The 22756-nt window shown below is 33.2% G+C and overlaps 1 protein-coding gene across 1 annotated transcript in view; it reads right to left on the reverse strand.

Annotated features, from left to right (window-relative positions):
- Positions 1–381: 381 nt before the first annotated feature.
- The window catches only part of LOC132742392 (vacuolar protein sorting-associated protein 8 homolog), a gene marked incomplete at its 3' end in the record, with an annotated part of 37820 nt that continues 15445 nt past the window's right edge, over positions 382–22756 (reverse strand). The window contains 23 exon segments of the mRNA XM_060730781.1: positions 382–545; positions 1405–1486; positions 2885–2982; positions 6085–6148; positions 6734–6823; positions 8006–8162; positions 9000–9139; positions 9945–10043; positions 11081–11165; positions 11512–11651; positions 12276–12368; positions 13038–13104; positions 14794–14828; positions 15538–15657; positions 16645–16760; positions 17181–17322; positions 17845–18067; positions 18817–18863; positions 19241–19333; positions 20110–20247; positions 21115–21225; positions 21530–21616; positions 22040–22123. Of these exon segments, the coding sequence (XP_060586764.1) occupies positions 382–545; positions 1405–1486; positions 2885–2982; positions 6085–6148; positions 6734–6823; positions 8006–8162; positions 9000–9139; positions 9945–10043; positions 11081–11165; positions 11512–11651; positions 12276–12368; positions 13038–13104; positions 14794–14828; positions 15538–15657; positions 16645–16760; positions 17181–17322; positions 17845–18067; positions 18817–18863; positions 19241–19333; positions 20110–20247; positions 21115–21225; positions 21530–21616; positions 22040–22123 (2475 nt within the window).

Consider the following 22756-nt stretch of genomic DNA (forward strand, 5'->3'; position numbering starts at 1 on the left):
TTCATTTCTCTTCAATTATGCTCTTCAATTATGATATCAATTGTTGTGCAATACTTAAAACAAACTTGACAGAAAATAATTGAGTTACAATTTTTTTTGTTTTGTAGTTAGACATATCCACACAGAAAAAGTCATAAAGCCACTTTCCAGCACTTACTGGTAGAGAAAAACCCAAAGAACCCCTATATGCTTCATTTTACACATAAACTGTAGAACCACTAAAGTTGTATAACTTGCGGGAAAATTTTGTCACAAAAAAGACTCCAAAGTTCCTGGCAGGATTTGAACTCAAAGTTATAAAAGACCAATAATTTGAAATAAAGAAACTAAACCACTTGGCCAAAAGTGTAAAACAAACAAAAAAATTGTTCAGCCTCAAACCTGTTCATAATTGTAAGTTTCCAACATTCCTAAAATGAGCTCTCGAATCTCGCCAAATTTCCCAGTATTATATGCTGGATCCTGCATTATCTTCTGAAGTATGGCTGGCAATGCTATATATCCCATCATATTGTTGAGTACATGATGAGTTAGCAGTTTAAAGTCTAGAAATAAATGATGAGTCAGCAGTTTAAAGTCTAGACATAAACGATGAGTCAGCAATTTAAAGTCTAGAAATAAATGATGAGTCAGCAGTTTAAAGTATTGACATAAATGATGAGTCAGCAATTTAAAGTCTAGAAATAAATGATGAGTCAGCAGTTTAAAGTCTAGACATAAATGATGAGTCAGCAGTTTAAAGTCTAGACATAAATGATGAGTCAGCAATTTAAAGTCTAGAAATAAATGATGAGTCAGCAATTTAAAGTCTAGAAATAAATGATGAGTCAGCAATTTAAAATATAGACATAAATGATGAGTTAGCAATTTAAAGTATAGACATAAATAATGAGTTAAAGTATAGACATAAATGATGAGTAACAATTTAAAGTCTAGAAATAAAAGAATCTGCAAAATACATGATTAATCAACGACTTAAAGTTTACGAGTGAAGAAATTCACAGTCATCAATTCTAAGGGACTCCACTGAGTTTTTTTGACATGGCGGGACTAGAAATATTTTTTAAAGATTATTTCTCCATTTGATGGAGGTCTATACCAATAACTTATGTACAAAATTTCAGATCATTAGCTTGCTCAGTTTTTTCCAAGAACAATTATTCTTATTGTGAACAATGACTCAAAATTGAAAAGGGTTACAATGCTTTTTACTAAAATTGGACTAATAACACAAACTTGCAAATTTTCAATGTATTTCTTGGGTATATTTCTTAGTTATCTTTGTATATATTCATGTTTAAATTGCCCATATGATGTTAAGTGAGAAACTAAAATTTTATGTTTTTAGGTTTTTTTTTGACCTCAATGGAGTTCCTTTAAGTCAAACCGCAAAAAAACCCATACCATTCAATATATCTTTGTTATCAATATCTTTGATTCTTCTTTGTGGAACCATGAGTGCATCCAATAGTGGGAACCATAATGCCTGAAATTAAATTACATGTATATCACTTATAACAATATACCGCATAATAACAATGCTGTTGACGTGGTCCCAACTCTTGAATTTAAATTGGTTTTCCCTCGGATATAATGAAATCTGTTCATAATGATAAAAATTACTGTCCTACTTTCTTCATTAGTTACAAATGTAACATGCACTTAATTCAAGTATTAAAAAACATTATTAAACACCTGTTTGGCATTTTTAAAGAATTAAGAAAAAAATGGATTTCTGAAGCATAATGGGCCTTTTATTGAAATAACTATCTTTAGAGTAAGTACATTCATAATGACTTATGTACATGCAACAAATATAAAGGTGGACCATCTTATACTTGAATGCAATTTGACAACACTCTATATGGTTGGCCACTCAATTTTAGCATTTTGATTTTGAAATGCCTTAAACTAACAAGATTTTTAACACTGCATGCTGTGAAAACACTCCTCTGTCGAGGGCCACAACTACAGCTTAGTGACTTTTACAAAAATTCTAAGTTACAAAGGGATATAACTCTGAAAATAATTCTTTCAGAATTATGGCCCTTGTCTTACAAATGCACCTTGTCATGATAAGCGAGTTTTCAAATTTCGTGTCAATATCTTTTAAAATGTAGATATAATGGGCTACATCGAAGTTTATGCATGACAATGACAACAACAACAATGCAACGATCATAATAGTTCAACTTTTTCTTCAGAACAGACAACCTTTAAAGGTAAAATTCAAGAATTTGATATCAATATCCTTCAGATTAATTATAGACTGATCTCTTCAAAACAGGACTAATCCAAAACTTGGTCCAAAAAATAAATGTATGTCAGGTGCACCCATCTTTGGAATATGATATCATATTATTGATGGAAAAAGATCATTATAGCTCAACTTTGTCCATGTTCTTCCATTTTCAAGACGGTTTTAGATAAACATAAAGTAAAAACTTTAACAATACATCCCCTTTTATAGACGATTCTTGTATTGCTTAAAAATATGCCAGGCAAATACCTACCTTGAAATTAAACAAGGTCTGTCTGCTTAACTTGAAGGTCTATCCTAAAAGATTCTTGTGTTCAAATTTGAAGACAATCCAATCAAAAATAACCAAGTTACATCCACTAACAGCAAAAGTCAAGCAAAATCCAGGTCAATGTCATTTATGAATGAAGGTCAAGGTTAGTCTGGTCTATTTCAAGGTCTGGTTCCATGAGTTGTTGTGGCCAAGTGTGAAGACAATACACAAAGTAACTTAATGATTATGGTCAAAGTTTGCTGATGGCAAAGGAAACACCAACATGACCGTAAGAACACATAAAAATGAAAATAAATGCACTGGCAGTAAAAAGGATTTATACAAATAGAAAACAAAATCTCTGGCATTACCTCCCTTGATGCTTCGTCCATTTTTCCCGAATTTCTCTGACATAATTGTACTATCATTAACAATACTGTCTGTATCTCTCCAAACTGTGTCTGACTATCTGAAAACAAGAAAAAAAAAACAAATGAGCCGTGTCATTACAAAACAAAACATAGTGCGTTTGCGACCATGCTGGTTGCAAACGCACTATGTTGGTTTTGTCGTCACAAAAACATTAAAAATCACTCTAGTTGGGTTTTATATCGCACCAACACAGTATAGTTCATATGGCGACCTTTCCAGCTTTACTGGTGGAGGAAGATCTCAGGTAACCTTCCACTTATTATTTCAGGCATGAACAGCACCCGAGTAGAACCACTGACATTCCGAAAGCTAGCTTAGTAGCTTCCTCACATGAAAGCCTCAGAAGCTTCTCTCGAGATTCAAACACATTTTGTTGAGAGAGGCAAGTGCTCTGAAATGAAAAACCTTGACCATTTGGCCACAAATGCCCTGGAAACCACTCTGCAATAAATAAATGTACTTTCTTATTTATATATATTTGTGCTGTTGAAAAAGCATGTAAAGCCTATTATTTCATTCTTTCATTCCCTTTCTTTCACTTTTGTATGAATCACTATTACTATTCACTATTACAAATCTTTTTTAATCATAGCTGCATGTTCTACATGTACATACCATGGTATGAATTATTTATGTCTTTATATTCCCACAATTGTCTATTATACAGCAACATTGTAAAGGTATATTTTACAGGTAAAGTGTGCTAAAATATTTAAGTAAATTTACACTATGAGATAATGTTTTTTTTTAGCAAGGACACCTTGAAACAAAAAGGTACAAATATATAAAAATACTTTAAACACAGAATGGGAGGTTCCTTTTAATAAGGTATAAATACAAACAAGAGGGCCATGATGGCCCTGGATCGCTCACCTGACACAACCGCATCCAAGCAATGTCTTAAACAAGCATCATGACCAAGTTTGATGCGACTGAGTCAAACATGTGACCTATAGTGTGTTATAAAGATTTTTCCATATTTGGGCAATGTGACCTAATTTTTGACTGGACACAACCCATATTCAAACTTGACCTAGAAATCATCAAAACAACCTTCCTGACCAATTTCCAGGAAATTTGGATCAAAACTGCAGCCACTAGAGTGTTAAAAAAAAATTTCTATTTTTAGCTCCTGTGACCTAGTTTTTGACCGGACATGACCAATCTTAGCACTTGACCCAGAAAACATCAAAACAACATTCTTGACAAATTTCCAGAATATTTGAATCAAAACTGCAGCCACTAGAGTGTAAACAAGCTTTTTCTATTTTTAACTCCTGTGACCTAGTTTTTGACCTGAGATGACCCATCTTCGAACTTGACCTAGAAATCATCAAAACAACCTTCCTGACAAATTTACAGAATATTTGAATCAATACTGCAGCCACTAGAGTGTTAACAAGCTTTTTCTATGTTTAGCTCCTGTGACCTAGTTTTTGACCGGAGATAACCCATCTTCGAACTTGACCTAGAAATCATCGAAACAACCTTTCTGACAAATTTCCAGAATGTTTGGATGAAAACTGCAACCATTAGAGTGTTAACAAGCTTTTTCTATTTTTAGCTCCTGTGACCTAGTTTTTGACCAGACATGACCCATCTTCCAACTTGACTTAGATATCATCAAAACAAGTTTCCTGACAAATTTCCAGAATATTTGGATGAAAACTGCAGCCACTAGAGTGTTAACAAACTTTTTCTATTTTTAGCTCCTGTGACCTAGTTTTTGACCTGAGATGACCCATCTTCAAACTTGACCTAGATATTATCTAAGCAACCTTCCTGACAAATTTCCAGAATATTTAGATGAAAACTGCAGCCCCTAGAGTGTTAACAAGCTTTTTCTATTTTTAGCTCCTGTGACCTAGTTTTTGACCCGAGATGACCCATCTTCGAACTTGACCTAGATATTATCAAAACAACCTTCCTGACAAATTTCCAAAATATTTGGATCAAAACTGCAGCCACTAGAGTGTTAACAAGCTTTTTCTATTTTTAGCTCCTGTGACCTAGTTTTTGACCGGACATGACCCATCTTCGAACTTGACCTAGATATCATCAAAACAACCTTCCTGACAAATTTCCAGAATATTTGGATGAAAACTGCAGCCACTAGAGTGTTAACAAGCTTTTTCTATTTTTAGCTCCTGTGACCTAGTTTTTGACCGGAGATGACCCATCTTCGAACTTGACCTAGATATCATCAAAACAACCTTCCTGACAAATTTCCAGAATATTTGGATGAAAACTGCAGCCTCTAGAGTGTTAACAAGCTTTTTCTATTTTTAGCTCCTGTGACCTAGTTTTTGACCCGAGATAACCCATCTTCGAACTTGATCTGTATTTCATTAAGACAAACATTCTGACAAAGTTTGATGATGATCCAATCAAACTGTGACTGCTAGACTGTTAACAACCCAATTATTAGAGCGTTAACAAGCTTTTTCTATTTTTAGCTCCTGTGACCTAGTTTTTGACCGGAGATGACCCATCTTCGAACTTGACCTAGATATCATTAAAAACAACCTTCCTGACAAATTTCCAGAATATTTGGATGAAAACTGCAGCCTCTAGAGTGTTAACAAGGTTTTTTCTATTTTTAGCTCCTGTGACCTAGTTTTTTGACCCGAGATAACCCATCTTCGAACTCGACCTGTATTTCATTGAGATAAACATTCTGACAAAGTTTGATGATGATCCAATCAAAACTGTGACTGCTAGACTGTTAACAACCCAATTGTTGACGACGCACGACGCACGACGCACGACGCACGACGACGGACGCCGGACATAGCCCCATCACTATACCTCACCTTGACCACTTCGTGGTCAGGTGAGCTAAAAAAATGCCCTTAATAAATGAATATCATATAAACACATAGGTTTGTGAGTAACAGTAAAAATATCATCGCCAGGGAAAAACTGTTACCAAAGGCTTTATTTTATTACCCTGAACGGATACTTCATTAGAACAATGTTTCTTTAGGTTTCATTTTTAAAACTGTGAAAAAGCACTGTTACCTAGGTAACAGCACAAAATTTCAAGTCACATGGTACTCTTGAATTAACAGTAAGAATAACTCCCATTGGCCTATCAGAAATTACTATTACAAAAATAGTGAGGGGTTATAAATATTACCTTTTCCCTCATCCGATTTATTCAGTAGGCATTCTGTCAATTTCTTTAATTTTCCAGTCAAATTCTGCAAAAAATTATATTTATATCAATTTATAAACATGTACTTAAAATCGCTTGAAAAATGTTACCAAACAAATTTTTCCATGTTAAATGTTACCATTCTCAAGATAAATACATGTATATCAAGTGTTACCAACCCCAAGATCAGTATTTTTGATATAAATATAAATTTGCTAGCTTAACTATTAATTAAATGTTACAAGCTTAAAAATCAATATTAAGTAAAATGTAACGAACCTCAAAATGGTATTCAAGTAAAATATAAGCAACCTAAAAATGGTATTCAAGTAAAATATAAGTGACCTTAAAATGGTATCCAAGTAAAATATAAGCGACCTAAAAATGGTATCCAAGTAAAATATAAGCGACCTAAAAATGGTATTCAAGTAAAATATAAGCAACCTAAAAATGGTATTCAAATAAAATATAAGCAACCTAAAAATGGTATTCAAGTAAATATTACCATCCTCACAATGGGATTTTCAGTGAAATATTACCAATCTCAAGATAGTAGTAACCAATCTCTTGATGGTATTCCAGTAATATATTATCAACCTAACAATGAGATTTAAGTAAAATATTCACCAACCTCAAGATAGATTCCAAAAGCCCCTTGTATGTCTCCAGCTTTCTCTAACAGATAAGCAGTGGCTTCTGACCGATGATGTCGTCTGCATATCTGAAAATTTTTGATAGCAATTGTACTCGATTATTCTCAGTACTTGACAAGAACAGGGGCATAACTCTGTAAAAATGCGGCTCAAAGTTATGGAACCTGTGCCCATCATTTAAGGGAAATTATGAAGAACCAAGTGTATGAAATTTCAGCCTATTCCCTTCAGTAGTTTTGGAGATACAAGCTTGCATGCAAAAATTTAACCAACAATGTGACAGCGAAGAATTTTGACATGCTATAAATTAAGTCCGAGTCAATTCTTGAAGTTCATGTACATTGAGTCGGTCACATGGTCACAGAAATATGCAGTCTGAATGGAACTCAAAAACAGGACACTCAGAATACCTTTACCCAGCTCTACCACAAAGCATGTCCTCGTCTTTTAGTGAACAGTTGTTAACTGTGACAAGTCTAAACTAAAATAGACTCAAAAGATTCTATCGCTAACATAGAAATAGTTGAAGCAGTAAAATAACAACACTTCCGAAAAGTTTCATTAAACTGGAAAAATAGGTTAAAAAGAGAAGTTATCTGTTGGTAGGAGAGTGTTTGTGACTTTTCTCAGTGCTTGATAGTAAAAAAGAGCCTGGATAGTGTAAAATTTTCTATTTTTAAGAAAGAGCCATAATTCTGTCAAAATCCAAGTTAGATTTATGGGCTTTATATAGTGACTTCCTATAATGCTCTGAAATAAATGTGTGAAGTTTTAAGCAATTCCCTTCAATAGGTTTTGAAATACCAACTTGCAAGGAAAAACTTAACCAGAGTGTGATGATGACGCTGACAATACTGCACTAGCTCTCCCTATATGTCAACCTAAATATTGTTGATCACACATGTACAGGCAACAAACATAGAGCTCTCAAAAATAGCTCACCTTGAGCATAAAGAAATCAAATGAGCTAAAAAGTAATTGATCTTACAGCCAGAGTTTCCTCGAGTCCCTTTAAAGGTCATGAGTAGGTATACTCCAATTGGTGCCAGTCAGATCCTAATGGGTAGCATTAATTAGAAGCTGATTTTAATCAGATTGATGCAAAAACTTAAGCAAAGTATGACAACGATTCTGAAGTTACTACAATAGCTCTCCCTATTCTTTGAACAGTCCAGAAAAAAATTGTTGAAAATGAATGTACAGGCAACAAACAAAGAGTCATCAATGAGCTTAAGATTAAATGATCTTACGGCCAGAGTTTCCTCGAGTCTGTATCCTTCATTCGTCTTGATGAAATTTTCTACTTGTTGGGGCTTGAACTCGCACATAAGGTCGATGTATAGTTCAAATATACCAGCCTCTACATGCACTTGCTTTTCTGTATGAATTGCACTCCCAGATGTGTCCCTGAAAACAGAATTATAACGGTTTCAAATCCTAGAGTAACTACTCTTTTGACCATATTACAAAAACTGAACTGTATTTCTATATAAATCGCACTTCCAATGTGTCTCTGATAACAGAATTATAACAGTTTCAAAACCTGAAGTAACAACTCTTTAAGTATAATACTACAAACAGACTCATATCTCCATAAGAATCACACGGTCAGATGTGTCCCTGATGAAAGAATTATAACAGTTTCAAAATTTTAAAGTAATAACAACTCGTTGATCATGTCAAAATTTCTCAATAGGTAATTGTTCTTTACTTACATGCATGTTCACAATATTTTTCTGATCAATAGATTTAATATATACACTACAGTGAAACCTCTACAGGATGGCCATCTAAAACCAAGGTAAGGAACAATTACATACAGTGTAACTGCCACAGAGTGGCCATCTTTAAAGCAACAACCTCTTTTACAACAACTGCATCAATTCTTACCCAACGTGAGACTTTACAACAAACTAACCCTTTCTAGAGCAACATCTCTTAGTAAAAACCAATATCTTTGTCTTCCCTCTTGGTAAAAACCAATATCTTTGTCTTCCCTCTTGGTAAAAACCAATATCTTTGTCTTCCCTCTTAGTAAAAACCAATACCTTTGTCTTCCCTCTTGGTAAAAACCAATACCTTTGTCTTCCAATCAGTGTTGCTCTGAAGGGGTTATACTGTAGTATGGTCTGTCTTTAGTCTTTTTTTTTCTTCTTAATTTTCAAATAAAATGCATTGCCCTAATAAATACCCACCTTTAATCAAAACATAAAAAACTGATATCATAAAAGATCGCTTTCTAACCTGAACGCCATTACACCATGAAGGAATTCAAACAGAACAGGTTTTTCCGTTTTCAGTTGTTTGACGACATCAGCTAAACTTACGGACAGGTTTGACACTATCATCTGGGCCGCTTGCTTGCTGTCTATTGAAATCAATTCCTATATAATACAAACAAGAAGAGTGGTGTGGGGTTTGTCCGGTTTTCTTGCGCACCAACACAATTTGGGTAATAAGGCGCCGAAACAGAAAAGATGGTTTTTGGCTAACATCTGGTGTAACGAACTTCAAACCAAATACAGGGGTCAAAGCCACTTCACCTCCTGTAAGTAAGCAATGCATAGACTCCAAAGTCCATGGTAAGATTCGAACCTACAGCGGTTAAGGGCAAGTGGTTTGAAGTCAACAACCTTAACCACTCGACCGTATACATTATCTTTAACTTTTCTCAATTGTGGTTACTGGTTCAGATGCCTAAGAAGCGGTCAATCGGGCCAACTCAAAAAAGTATGATATTTAACATTTATGGAAAAATGAACAATAAGAAGCAAAGAAAGATGATTTTTTTTAAAAATCCAATTATATAAATAGATGATATTGATTGAGTGTAGGTTTAATACTTAATTTATTGAAAAAGTTGAATAAAATAATATTATGCGAGCCTCTGGCAAGCATAATATTGTTTTATTCAACTTGTTCAATAAATTTAATATTGAATCTATACGAATATAGTATTATATTTATCGCATATCTAAAATAAGAACTGTTAACTGTTTAAAAGAGTCACTTTTCATTGACCCTTCTATAGTGTAACGCTAACATAAGCACGCTTTTTTATGCTATGTTTGTATATAACGCAAATGACATCACATCAAAGTGTTATTACAATAACTTAGTGTAATATCTTTTTTATTAAATGGCTTTGTTACACGCCTGTGCCGCAGTTTATGTGATAAATAAACATACCTCCAGATTTTTCAGGGCTTCTGCTTGGACACTGGCTTTCTCTTCTGCTGAAAATCTCCCACTATCTAGTATTGTTATGATGAAATTGAAAGCATGGTACTGGAAAATAAATATGAATATTATAAATCATGCTAATTGTTCAGAACAGTTCTATGTATCACATTTCATGGTAAAGTTAACATAACTGAAGTAAAATATTTTCAAAATATTGCATTCCATGGTAAACTAGAAATGTGTCCATAGGACACGGGTGCCCCCACCGGGCCACTGTTCTGTCAATCTTATGACTCTAGGACAAATATTTTTTGAAAACTAAAAATCATTTACTAAGTAAAAGGCAAAACTAAATATGCTGAGCAACCTTCCCGTAAGGTTTAATGACTCTATGTCAAATTCTTTTTGAGTTACATGCGATGCAAGTTGAAAATTGCAAAAATTTTCTAAGTCAAGGGCAATAACTCTAAAAATACTAAAAATATCCATACGAAAATACCCAGGTGCATAACTACACATGCTGATCAACATTCCTGTAAAGTTTCATGACACTAGGTCAAATACTTTTTGAGTTACATGCAACACAAGTTGAAAATTGCAAAATTTTACTAAGTCAAGGGCAGTAACTCTATAAATACTAAAAATATCCAGACAAAAATACCCAGGTGCACAACTACACATGCTGATCAACATTCCTGTAAAATTTCATGACTCTAGGTCAAATACTTTTTGAGTTACATGCGACACAAGTTGAAAATTGCAAAATTTGACTAAATCAAGGGCAGTAACTATAAAAGAACTAAAATCTTTCCTACCTATCCTAAAATTTGCAATATTTCTAAAATTCAGAAAATGAAAAACAATTTCACGATTAAAACTATTTTCAATACACTGCCAAGAAGACCTTTGTAGCTTCTCACTGCAAATTTTAGGGCAAGAACGGGCACCCGAGGAGAACCACCCACTTCCGTAAGCTAGAAACATAACCTAGAAGGATCACACCCTCACATAAAAGAAACCATAGTCCTTACTAATAGACAGATTCTAACCAACAGCGGTGGGGGGTAAGTAGTTTGAAGCCAACAACCTCACCAGTTGGCCAAGGACGCCCTTTGGCAACAAATCAACTTGTATAGATATACCTTTCTAGCATAATCTCTCAAGTAACAGGATAAAATCTTGTCAAACTGTCTCCTCTTCTCATACAACAACTCACAGACGCGGTAACTGAAAGTATATAATTCATATTCTTACACACTATTCCCCTATTAAACAGATAGGGCGATCAAATACTTGCACAGCATAAAATACTTTCCGACTTTTTTTGGTGCAGAAACCTTAAGTTGGGCCTCCTTTGCATTATTCCAGGCTCAAGCAAACATCTGAATATAAATGAAGTCTATCTGTAAGCTAACTGATTAGCTTTCACAAACAACCACTGTTTGTTTATTTTTCTAGAATTAACATCAATTTTAACACATTTTTTTTTTTATTTGGTAATATTTTATTCAACAATTATACAATCATGTAGCTTTTTCTTCAATGAACTTTGAGAGGATGACAACTAACTTACAATTTAGCTCTCTCAGCCAAGTATAGAAATCTTTCCTCGTCCACTTGCTGTAGACCCCCGGCATGTGATAGCTCTAATAACGCCTGCTGTCTCTCCTCGTGCCTAGACTCGTCATCCGGATTACACAAAAACTCCAAAACCTGACATATAATCAATAATTTGACATATAGATAACATATATGTTGTTATTTGTAAATTGTTGGGTGTAAAGTTACACCAACAGATTGTACAGCAACTCTTGAGCTTTACTTTTAGGAGAAGACCGAAAAAGTCCCATGTGATGACAAAATTTCATGTGACGTTTTGATTAAAATTTCATGTGATATTTTTATTCAAATTTCATGTGCTATCTTAGTTTCATGTGATAATAATATTTCATGTGACTATCAAATTTTAAATTGTACACAACCAATAAAGTGAGTGTAATGTTTTTGTGGCTGTTTGCCTTTAAAGCTGTAGATGTGCCTGTAGTGTCTTAAGACACTATTTTAACACGTTTTGGTCATATCTAAGTGGTTGATCAAACAAACCAGCTTTCATGGATAACAAATCAGTAATTAGCAAGTTCTTTACTAATCCCACATGATTTCTGAATCAGTAGTGACTAGTGAGAGATACCAATGACAATGTCCAAGATCAATTGTCACGGAAAAATTATGCCTGTATTACTTTGCCAATTCTCACTGTATTAAGATGAAAGGGTGAACAACACTTGTTGGAACAGGTTATTCAAAATTGATACCAATAGTTTAAAGTTAGCCTACCTGTTCAAATAAAATTTTGTTGACAGTAATTGTATTTTCATGTCTTGCCATCTGCCTTGCCAGAAAAGTAAACAGTATTCCAACCTGAGTCGGCTGCAATTAAACAAAAGTTTTGCAATTAAACAAAGGTTTTAAAATAAAACAAAAGTTTTACAATAGAACACAAGTTTTAAAATAAAACACAAGTTTTACAATCACATTGTATGTGGCAAGTGCTATTTCACACGCATGAATTTAATATGAAAAAGAATGAAATATTCCCCTAGCAAAATATTCATCTAATTTTTTTTGAAGGCTTAGCATATATATTGCATATGCTACATCAGCTTTATCAGAAATTGTCAAACAACTTTCATTTCTAGATTTAAAGTGGATTGGTCTCCAATGGGTAAATTTTATCAATTTAAGACAAAAACAACTGAAATATATCATTTCCACATTTTTATGAAATATTCCTTAAAAAAAAAATGTTGATATCGTTTTAAGTATCAACATTCATATGATGGATTTTCATTTTTATACTGTTCTAGAACAATTCTTTTTTATTATCTTACTAAATATTTAGTATAGGATTTCATTTACTACAGTTATTAAATTCATCAAAGTAGTCCTTGAAATTGGCATTGTGCCAACATTTATTTTGAATAAAGCTGTAAAAGTGTTATAAGTTGTAAGTATTTTTTTAAGTTTATTGTGTTGATTATCAGTATTAAACATGTTGTGATATAAGATAAATATAAAGTATACGCAGTATCTACTTACAGTGAACCCAACACTTTCCACCATTATCTGTAGCAGTATATCAACAGTGTGTTGACGCTTTGCAATTCTACAATACAAAGATATCACTGACATATCTGTATAAAATGTATATAATAATGGTTTTGTTTGTTATTTTGACCCCAGGGCTTTTATTTGAACAAACTTAGTAGACACTCGCTAGAAGATGTTTCATGCTTAATATCTAAACTCTAGCTATTTGGGTTTTTTCAAAGAAGATTTTTTTCAGTTTTTGCTATAGACATATAAGGAAAATCAATGACCCCCGGGGCGGGGCCAATTTTGACCCAAGGGCTTTTATTTGAACAAACTTGGTAGACACTCATTAGAACATGTTTCATGCTAAATATCTTAGCTCTAGCTCTTTGATTTCTTAAAAGAAGATTTTTAAAGTTTTTACTATATGCATATAGGAAAAAATCAATGACCCCCTGGAGCGGGGCCAATTTTGACCCCAGGGCTTTTATTTGAACAAACTTGGTAGACACTCATTAGAACATGTTTCATGCTAAATATCTTAGCTCTAGCTCTTTGAGTTCTTTAAAAGAAGATTTTTTTAAGTTTTTACTATTTGCATATAGGGAAAATCAATGACCCCTGGGGGGGGGGGGCCAATTTTGACCCCAGGGCTTTTATTTGAACAAACTTGGTAGACACTCACTAGAAGATGTTTCATGCTTAATATCTAAACTCTAGCTATTTGGGTTTTTTCAAAGAAGATTTTTTCAGTTTTTGCTATAGACATATAAGGAAAATCAATGACCCCCGGGGCGGGGCCAATTTTGACCCAAGGGCTTTTATTTGAACAAACTTGGTAGACACTCATTAGAACATGTTTCATGCTAAATATCTTAGCTCTAGCTCTTTGAGTTCTTTAAAAGAAGATTTTTTAAGTTTTTACTATATGCATATAGGGAAAATCAATGACCCCCTGGGGCGGGGCCAATTTTGACCCCTGGGCCTTTATTTGAACAAACTTGGTAGACACTCATTAGAACAAGTTTCATGCTAAATATCTTAGCTCTAGCTCTTTGAGTTCTTTAAAAGAAGATTTTTAAAGTTTTTACTATATGCATATAGGGAAAATCAATGACCCCCTGGGGCGGGGCCAATTTTGACCCCAGGGCTTTAATTTGAACAAATTTGGTAGACACTCACTAGAAGATGTTTCATGCCAAATATCTAAGCTCTAGCTCTTAGGATTTTTAAAAGAAGACATTTAAAGTTTTTTCTTTTGGTTGCCATGGCAACCAGAGTTCTGCATGGAAATAAATTCTTTGAACATTTTTTAAAGGTGACCACCAAAGGAACATTCCTGTGAAGTTTGAATGAAATTGGCCTAGTGGTTATGAGGAGATGTCATTTAAAGTAAAAGTTTACGGACGGACGGACGCCGGACGATAAACAATCACAAAAGCTCACCATGTCACTTTGTGACAGGTGAGCTAAAAACAGACAAAACTACCATATTGGTTCAAAAAAGCCCAAACCCCAATTGCTTACAATTTTTTTAAATTTTCGAACAACATATTGCTTGAAATAAGCACACCCCACCACTTCCTAAGCGTTTGAAAATATTTTCATACAATGAGCATTGAAAATAACAATGCTGAGCATTCTTTTGATCTTTTGAATACAGGCAGTCATTTTTAAAGTCTTTTTTTAAATTTTTTTCTACGAATATATCATTTGTTTTGGATCATACATATATACCAAATGTATGTGATAAATAACTTACCCCTCAGTCGTATTAAACTCCTCTTCTTCAAATGCCTGTAAAATAACAATAATAATAATAAAGAAATATAATTTTAACTGTAAATTAACAAAAAATTATAATGAAATAATATACTAATTACTAAAAGTACTATTTTTCAAATCAATATTTTTTTCATTTTTTTTTTCTTTTTCGTTGTTATGGTAATTATATTTTTTCATATTTACACCCTTTTCAACATTGAAATCAATCGTTTCATATCAAATGTCTCTGTAACTGTCTGTGTGGTAGAGCATTTGAAAAAAATATCATGGCAAGCTTAATCTATATTCAAGCATTTGAAACCATCTTTTTGTGCCAAGCTAAATATTCTACATTCAAGCATTTGTTTGAAAAAAATCATGCCAAGTTTATTCTACATTCAAGCATTTGAAACCATCTTTTTGTGCCAAGCTAAATATTCTACATTCAAGCATTTGTTTGAAAAAAAATCATGCCAAGTTTATTCTACATTCAAGCATTTGAAATCATTTTTTTTGTGCAAAATTCCCTACATTTAAACTTACATTACAAACTTTCGTTCAAAAGTTCATTCGATTAAGCCTACACTGTATGTTCAAGTTCTAAAGAAAAAATACTTGTTGTAATAATAGTAGGATTAATAATGAAATTAATAATAATAAAGTTAAATTCTTAGCCTTCTGTTGTGATCTGTAAACACCCTTTTATATAAAAACAATAAAATTTGAAATGAAAGATTCTTACCAGAGCCAAGACATTAAGAAATTCTCTCGTATCGAAGGCAAGAAGTGTACGGAGATATGGGTATGGCAGCTCATCTGGGGAACTACCCTTTGACTGTCGACAGGTGAGACTTTCAAACACCTGGAAATATATATAAATGTAAATATCTGCAGAATGATGCATTTTATGAATTCAAGAAAATAATATATCTATTGCCATCCTATTTTTATCCCGATCAATTTCAATGATATTTTTTTTAAAAGTTGGGTTTTAAAGGAGCTCCACTGATGTCCAAAAGTCTAAACACACAAAATTTGAAATTCCTTCTACTGATGTCCAAAAGTCTAAACACACAAAATTTGAAATTCTTATAAAGATCAACTGGGGCACATAAAATGAAAAAAATATGCAAAAAATATTTCAGGAAGATACTTACAAGTAATTAAAATAAATTTTGATGTGAAATTCTAATTTCAAAAAGCAACACCTGTCAGCAACAAACCAAAATATTTGTCTCCAAAACGATGTTGCTTCACAGAGGCTGTACAGTATAAAATATTCTTGCATAATAACTGCGGACACATGTATACATTAACGGAGGACAGAACATGCATTAATTGAGAAGAATCTTGTGACCACATGCCGTTGTGGCACATTTTTTGAATATGCCTGACTAAGGGCACAATGTAAAAACAGCTTAATGCAATGATAGCCCTGGTAGTTGTATCATCAAAACATTTGTTTGCTTGTTTAATTGGGTTTTACTTCACACTGACACAGTATAGGTCATATGGCGAGGTTGCAGTTTTACTGGTGACAGAAGACCTCAGTTGCCCTTTCATGCTTTATTTCAGGCACAACCAGGCACCTGAGTAGACCCACCAACATAAAATCAAAACATAATTGTCAAATGACGTTGCACTAGCCCATAAAAATGCAAGGGTTTCTTTACATGAAATTCAAACAACGAAAAGCAGAATAATCAATATGGACGTATATACTTTTATGCAAGAAGCCCCCTGACTTATTCAATCCCTCGCTCTATGGATTTGGCCCTGAAATGTATCCTTGTGCTTTTGCAGATGTTATTGCATGAAAAAAACATGCATTAACCCTTTATTGACTTACATCATGTTTGACTTTACCCACATATTCCTCAGGTATATCACCTAAAGGATAGGCTCTCCCCGCTAGGCAACAACTAATGTATACCAGCAACTTGTTCCCCAGCTTTATCTGACTATCTGTTAAAAAAAAATAATAGGCATTTTAAAGTCACACACCACCAGATAAGTAAAATATATATATTTGAATCATGAAGAAAATTGGATTATTAAAAATGTTTTTTTTTCAAGATGATGAAATATGTAAATATTCACAATTCAGATTAAACTATGAATGTATTATTTGAAGTCAGCAACCTTAACCACTCAGTCAGGGAAGTCGTTAACAAAATTGTAATAGTTGCACAAATAAAATATCTTTGAGAGAATACACCTGACAAGAACAATCTGGTGCAGTCTTCAAACAGCAAGCTTGTCTATGCTTATGCTTATGTGTAGATGCAGACATTTTTTTTAATTAGTGTGTCAAATTAAAGGCATTATTAGAAATAATTATCAGAATGGTCAAGGTAAAAAGAACCCCTCAAAACAGCCAAGTACCTGATAACTGTTTTCCAGTATCTACAGCAGCTTTTAGAGTTGAAAGTAGTTCCTCTAGTGGTGTAGTGTAATCAAACATCCCCTTATTATATACATATATTATGGCATCATAAAGTCCATGGCTCCAGCATAGGTGAACAACCTGAAATATTTTATAAAAATCAGAGACCATGGCTCCAATAGCTGAACAACTTGAAATATTTCATCAAAATTAGAGAGACCATGGTTCCATCATTGCTGAACAACCTGAAATATTTCATCAAAACTAAAATGACCATGGCTCCAACATAGGTAAACAACCTGAAGTATTTCATTAAAATCAGTGATACCATGGTTCCAACCTGGGTAAACAATCTTAAATATTTCATAAAAATCAGAGAGACCATGGCCCCAACATTAGTGAACAACCTGAAATAATTATATTGCAAACAACCATTTATGTTAGGTCATATAACCTGTCAGAAATATTTATGACAAATTTATAAGAGAAAAAAGTGAGTTTTCTTAATAAATTGGCAGTATATTGGAAGAATATTAAAGTATCTGAATGCCAGGATTATCCAATGAAAAACGATGTTACAATTGGCAGTATTATAAAGTTACCTTCACAATTATCCAATGAAAAGCGATGTTACAAACATGCAGTATTATAAAGAAAACTTACATGGTGAATATCAAGACTGGCGACGTCCATGTGAACAACACAGGCTTCCACACTCTCTAACATGGATTTCTGCTCGTAATGTGTCACAAAATCCTTCATTACTACAGGAGGCATCGTTCTCAGCCTATCATTGATTATATATGGCTCTAAGCATTCAAGAAACGTTCCCATAGCAATAACGTCCATACTGAATCTCTCGTATATACGACCGAATAGTATATCCCTGTAATGTAAAACCAAGATAAGAATATTGGTTGCAATAATGGGTTATAAGGATCTTACATCAGCTGCCGTTACAGACCGAACTATCTAGCTTAATGGTAACTGTTTACGGCAGTTAAGAGGCTCTGCCAAGTTTCTGCCAAACAATTACCCCAGTGCTAGATATTCAGGTCTGTTACAACAGCCAATGTCTGATTCTTTTCCTTGCATATAACATGTTAATTTCATTTTTAACACAAATTACAAAAAAAACTAATATTTCCATTTAGCACTTTTTCTTATAGAAGTGTAAGAATTTACAATTTCATTCATAATGGCAAAATGATGTCATCCTAAGAATGCAATTCATTCATAAAAGTATGGCATTATTTAAAGGGACTCCACTGAGGTTTTTTGACATGATGGGACTGAAAATATTTTTGCCAGATAAATGTTCCATTTAATGTAGGTTTAGACCACTAAACTACTTTCTTCAGATTACAAGCATCTAACGTGCTCTATAATCATTATTTATCCATTATAAAATTAATGCCTGCCCTTCCTAAATTTTTAAAAAAAATACTGGTTTTTGAGACATAATATGCGTTTAAGACATGCCCCAAAATAAAAACTAAACAGAAAGATCATTCCATTCACTAGACCATCAAGATAATAAAGTTATATGGCACTTTTACGTTTTTACCACTTCTCTTAATAAATTTGAAAATTACATATAAAGGGAGATCACTCAATAAAACATGATGAACTTACATCCTGTTTAAATGTAAACAATAATCCACACACACTGGCACAATGCTCTGAAAGGTAAATGACATTTTGATATCAGTGTGAAAAGCACATGACATTTTGATATCAATGTGAAAAGCACATGACATTTTGATATCAGTGTGAAAGTACATGACATTTTGATATAGTGTAAAAAAGTCATGACATTTTAATATCAATGTGAAAAGTTCATAAAATTTTGTTACCAATGTGAAAAATATATGACATTTTGATATCAGGGTAGAAAGTACATAGCATTATTGACAGATTTTCTACATCAGTGTGAAAGGTACATAACAATTGATATCTGTGTGAAAAGTACAAAGCATTTTGATATCAGTCTGACATGTACATGACAGAAAATTTCAACCAATCAAAACAATCTTTACAGTTTGGCAAGTATCAATACCTGATAATATTCCTCCAGCTCTTCAATTTTTCCCTTCTCAGGGCAAAACTGGGTCATAGCTAAATCTACGAATTGAAACAACAACTCTAGCATCTGCAATTAAAATTCAAAACAAAAACTCTTACACATTTATACTTAAGTTAAACAAAGTATTGAACATTTACTCTTTTTACATTCCTTTTCTTATCTTTATAGCATACCTGCGCCGATTTTGACACTCCATAACAATTGAATAGCATGTCCTTGTATATATTTTGACACGAAGACACTTGCATTATACAAACATATACAAGTATAAACATTGTACTAAATGTTAGCATTACACTATAGGCGTGTTAATGAAAAAAATAATTTTAAATTGAAAAATGGTTCTTTTTTAGGTATGTGATAAATGGAATATTATATTTGTGCAGGTTCATTACTAAATTTATCGAACTTGTTGATTAAAATAATGTGTGCCAGAAGCCTGCATAATATAGTTTTATTTAACCCGTACAAAAAATTCAGTATTGAACCAGCACTCATTTAATATCCTCTATTTCTGGTATATTTCTGATATATTGTTTTTTTACTTATTTCAGAGTAACATGGTAACTTTCAAGCTTCACATAAGACACCAAGATGAGTCTCAAAATTTTATTATCACCATTAGCAGCATTTAAAATCTTTGGCTTACATAAAATCTAATTGTATAGGACATATAGATCAAAACCAACACAAATTTAAATATCATTACATGTTTCGCTTTATTAGCTTCGTCAGCTGATCAAATCTAATTTAAAACTTATGATACTTTGTAACACATAGCTGAGCTTTCAGTAATATTTTTTCATTTAACTTTCATTTAGTTAATCTTATAAAATCCTTACCAAATCAGCAACCACTTCTTTTTTCTTAGCACTGGGTCCCTGCAGTCCTACCACAGCTTTAGCCTTGCCTTCATAGAATGACAGAGCCAGGGACAAGGCATCCTGGTACCGATTTTCCTTCACCAACACGTCAATTCTCTGTGAACAAGTTGATAATATGTGTATAAAAAAATAACACAAAAAAAACCCCAACAATGTGTAAAAGGAAAGTCAACATTCAGCCTTAGTAAAATGAATACAGCATACAGCATTCTATCAAGTGTTGTTGGTAGGACAGCGTGACAGACTATCAGTGCTTGATAGCAAACAACAGCCATGATGATAATGTAGAATGTAGAAGTTCACAAAGAGCTGTAATTCTTCGGCCTGTATTTTTTTTTGTCAACAAAAAACAGTGATGCTTAAGAAGAATTCATTCATTACTTAGTCCCTTCCAATCTATTTTCCTTAGTGTCTAATAATAAATATCAAGTATCCTTAAGTAAAAGGCAAATATCATAGTGTCAGAACGTAACTACATTTATGAAAAAATTTAAACTTTTCTCTTTGTTAAGATTTATGGACATTTTTCTACATATTTTTGGTAATATCTCCATGGTCTGTCCACCAAACTGGCTTTCCTGGATAACTAACCAGTAATAACCAATTTTTCAGCAAGTGATGAGCTACATATCCCATGTGATTTCTGAACTGGAGGCCAGTGATAAATGATCCTTAAACTCAATGTCCAAGATCAATTGTCCTGGGAGAAATTTCACATTTCTCAAGGATTGAACCAGCAATTCCTGGCACCAAGGTTGGTTATAAAACCTTTTCCTGAGATCTGGCTTGAATCTCAGAATTTTTATTGGTAATTTCACTTTCTGTGCCTGTTTCAGATCAATCAAATACATATGATCTGAGTTTGAGATTAGAGTATTTCTTTATAACCTTGGCCCCCTGAATTACAACTATTGAACTATGTGGGCAGACTTGATTTTTTTTCTCTTTTTCTCTTATTCTTACCTCCCTCCAAGTCCTGAGAGAGAAAACATGAACAGTTTTGGTTCCCAGCAGGAATAATTGTCCACCATGACTAACTATTGTCTGGTAACAGGCATGGTCCCCAGCATAAGCCTGAAACAATAAGATATTGTAAAAATTTCTTACTTTAAAAAAAACGGCCATAATTCTATTAAAATCAATGTTAGTCATTGGCCTTAGACAGGAACCTCCAATTACACCCTAAAATAAGTGTGTGAAGTATCAACCAATTCCCTTCAGTAGTTGTGGAGATACCAACTTGCATGCAAATATGCAGCTGACGCCAATGCCTGGGTGAATAGTTGAGCTAAAAATACACTTATTATCAATTGCTCTTTCCTGAAGTTTCACATGATTTATGTGGAAAGTAAATATTCAAAAAAAAACACACACTTACCAAAGCTTGACTGACATTTCCTCCAGTGGCCAAAGATTTAAAGAAACTTGTATTATATATTAACTGAACTTCACTCATGTCAATAATCTGCAATAAAGAAAAACACCTAAGATAAGGACTGATAATATCTTTACGTTTTACAATCATAGTTTAGTACTATATTCACAGAGCTATATTTTAATACAGAAGCTATGATGTCATTAAGATTATGTAAATCCACCAACTTCACGGGTCAATTAATCTTGTGCAAAGAACTGTGGGTCTGGCCGTGAAAATATTCTATTTTGATAGCTTCTTATCCCTAATTCCACAACTTAGTCCGGCATGATTTCTTGTTTTAATTTTATATGCAATGTTGAAGTTTTGAGAAACTAAATACCTGATCTGTATGACTGAAATACTGACAGACAGACACACAGACTACCTCCTTAATCAATCTATACAGTTGGCATTAAAGATTTTTGAAACTAGAGATAAAAATTTGTTTCCGGTTTTCTGGAAATATCTTACCTCCAACTCTTCCTCCGACCTCACATCAATCACATGCATCTTCTCTCTGGTATCTATGGTAACCAAAGTTCTTGTATTCATCCACTTCAGAAAACAAATACAAAATATAACTATTACTGTAAAATCTATATTATTTGTGGGGGCACTAACTTCTGTGGTTTTTCGTTGATACGTCTATCCCAAAATAAATGATCAAACAAAACTATATTCAAATAAATTTGCAAAAACAGACAGTCCAAGAATATAAGAACCCACGAAAATTTAATGTCTGACAAAACCACGAAATTTCATTCCCAAAAACTTAAGTGAATTCACAGTAAACACATACAGACAGTACAATTAGTTTCAACAAAAGAGATAGCCTTAAAATGCACATCAATCCTAAAGCAAAAATTTTCATTTTTCAAAAGCTTTTTTGCAACTAAAGTTTCCCAAACTTACTTATTGGTCATGATTTGTTGCTATGTGTAATACTAAGTACTATCATCATAATTGTTTTTTGTATTACACACTTTCTATTATAGACCAATTCTTTTTAAGGCATTTCCCAAATGATTTTTTATTAATACTAGAAGCAATGTGCGTGTTTGAACCCATGCAGCCAGCAGTCATTAGATTACTAGTCAGATACTTTAACTACTCAGCAACACAAGCCGTTGTTTTCTTGAACAAAAAACTTTACTCTCATTGCTAAGTACCGGTTAGTTCCAGAAATGG

The sequence above is a fragment of the Ruditapes philippinarum genome, unplaced genomic scaffold (assembly GCF_026571515.1).
Source record: "Ruditapes philippinarum isolate M1 unplaced genomic scaffold, ASM2657151v2 ctg1533_1_1_1_1, whole genome shotgun sequence".
In the NCBI taxonomy this organism is placed as follows: Eukaryota; Metazoa; Mollusca; class Bivalvia; order Venerida; family Veneridae; genus Ruditapes; species Ruditapes philippinarum.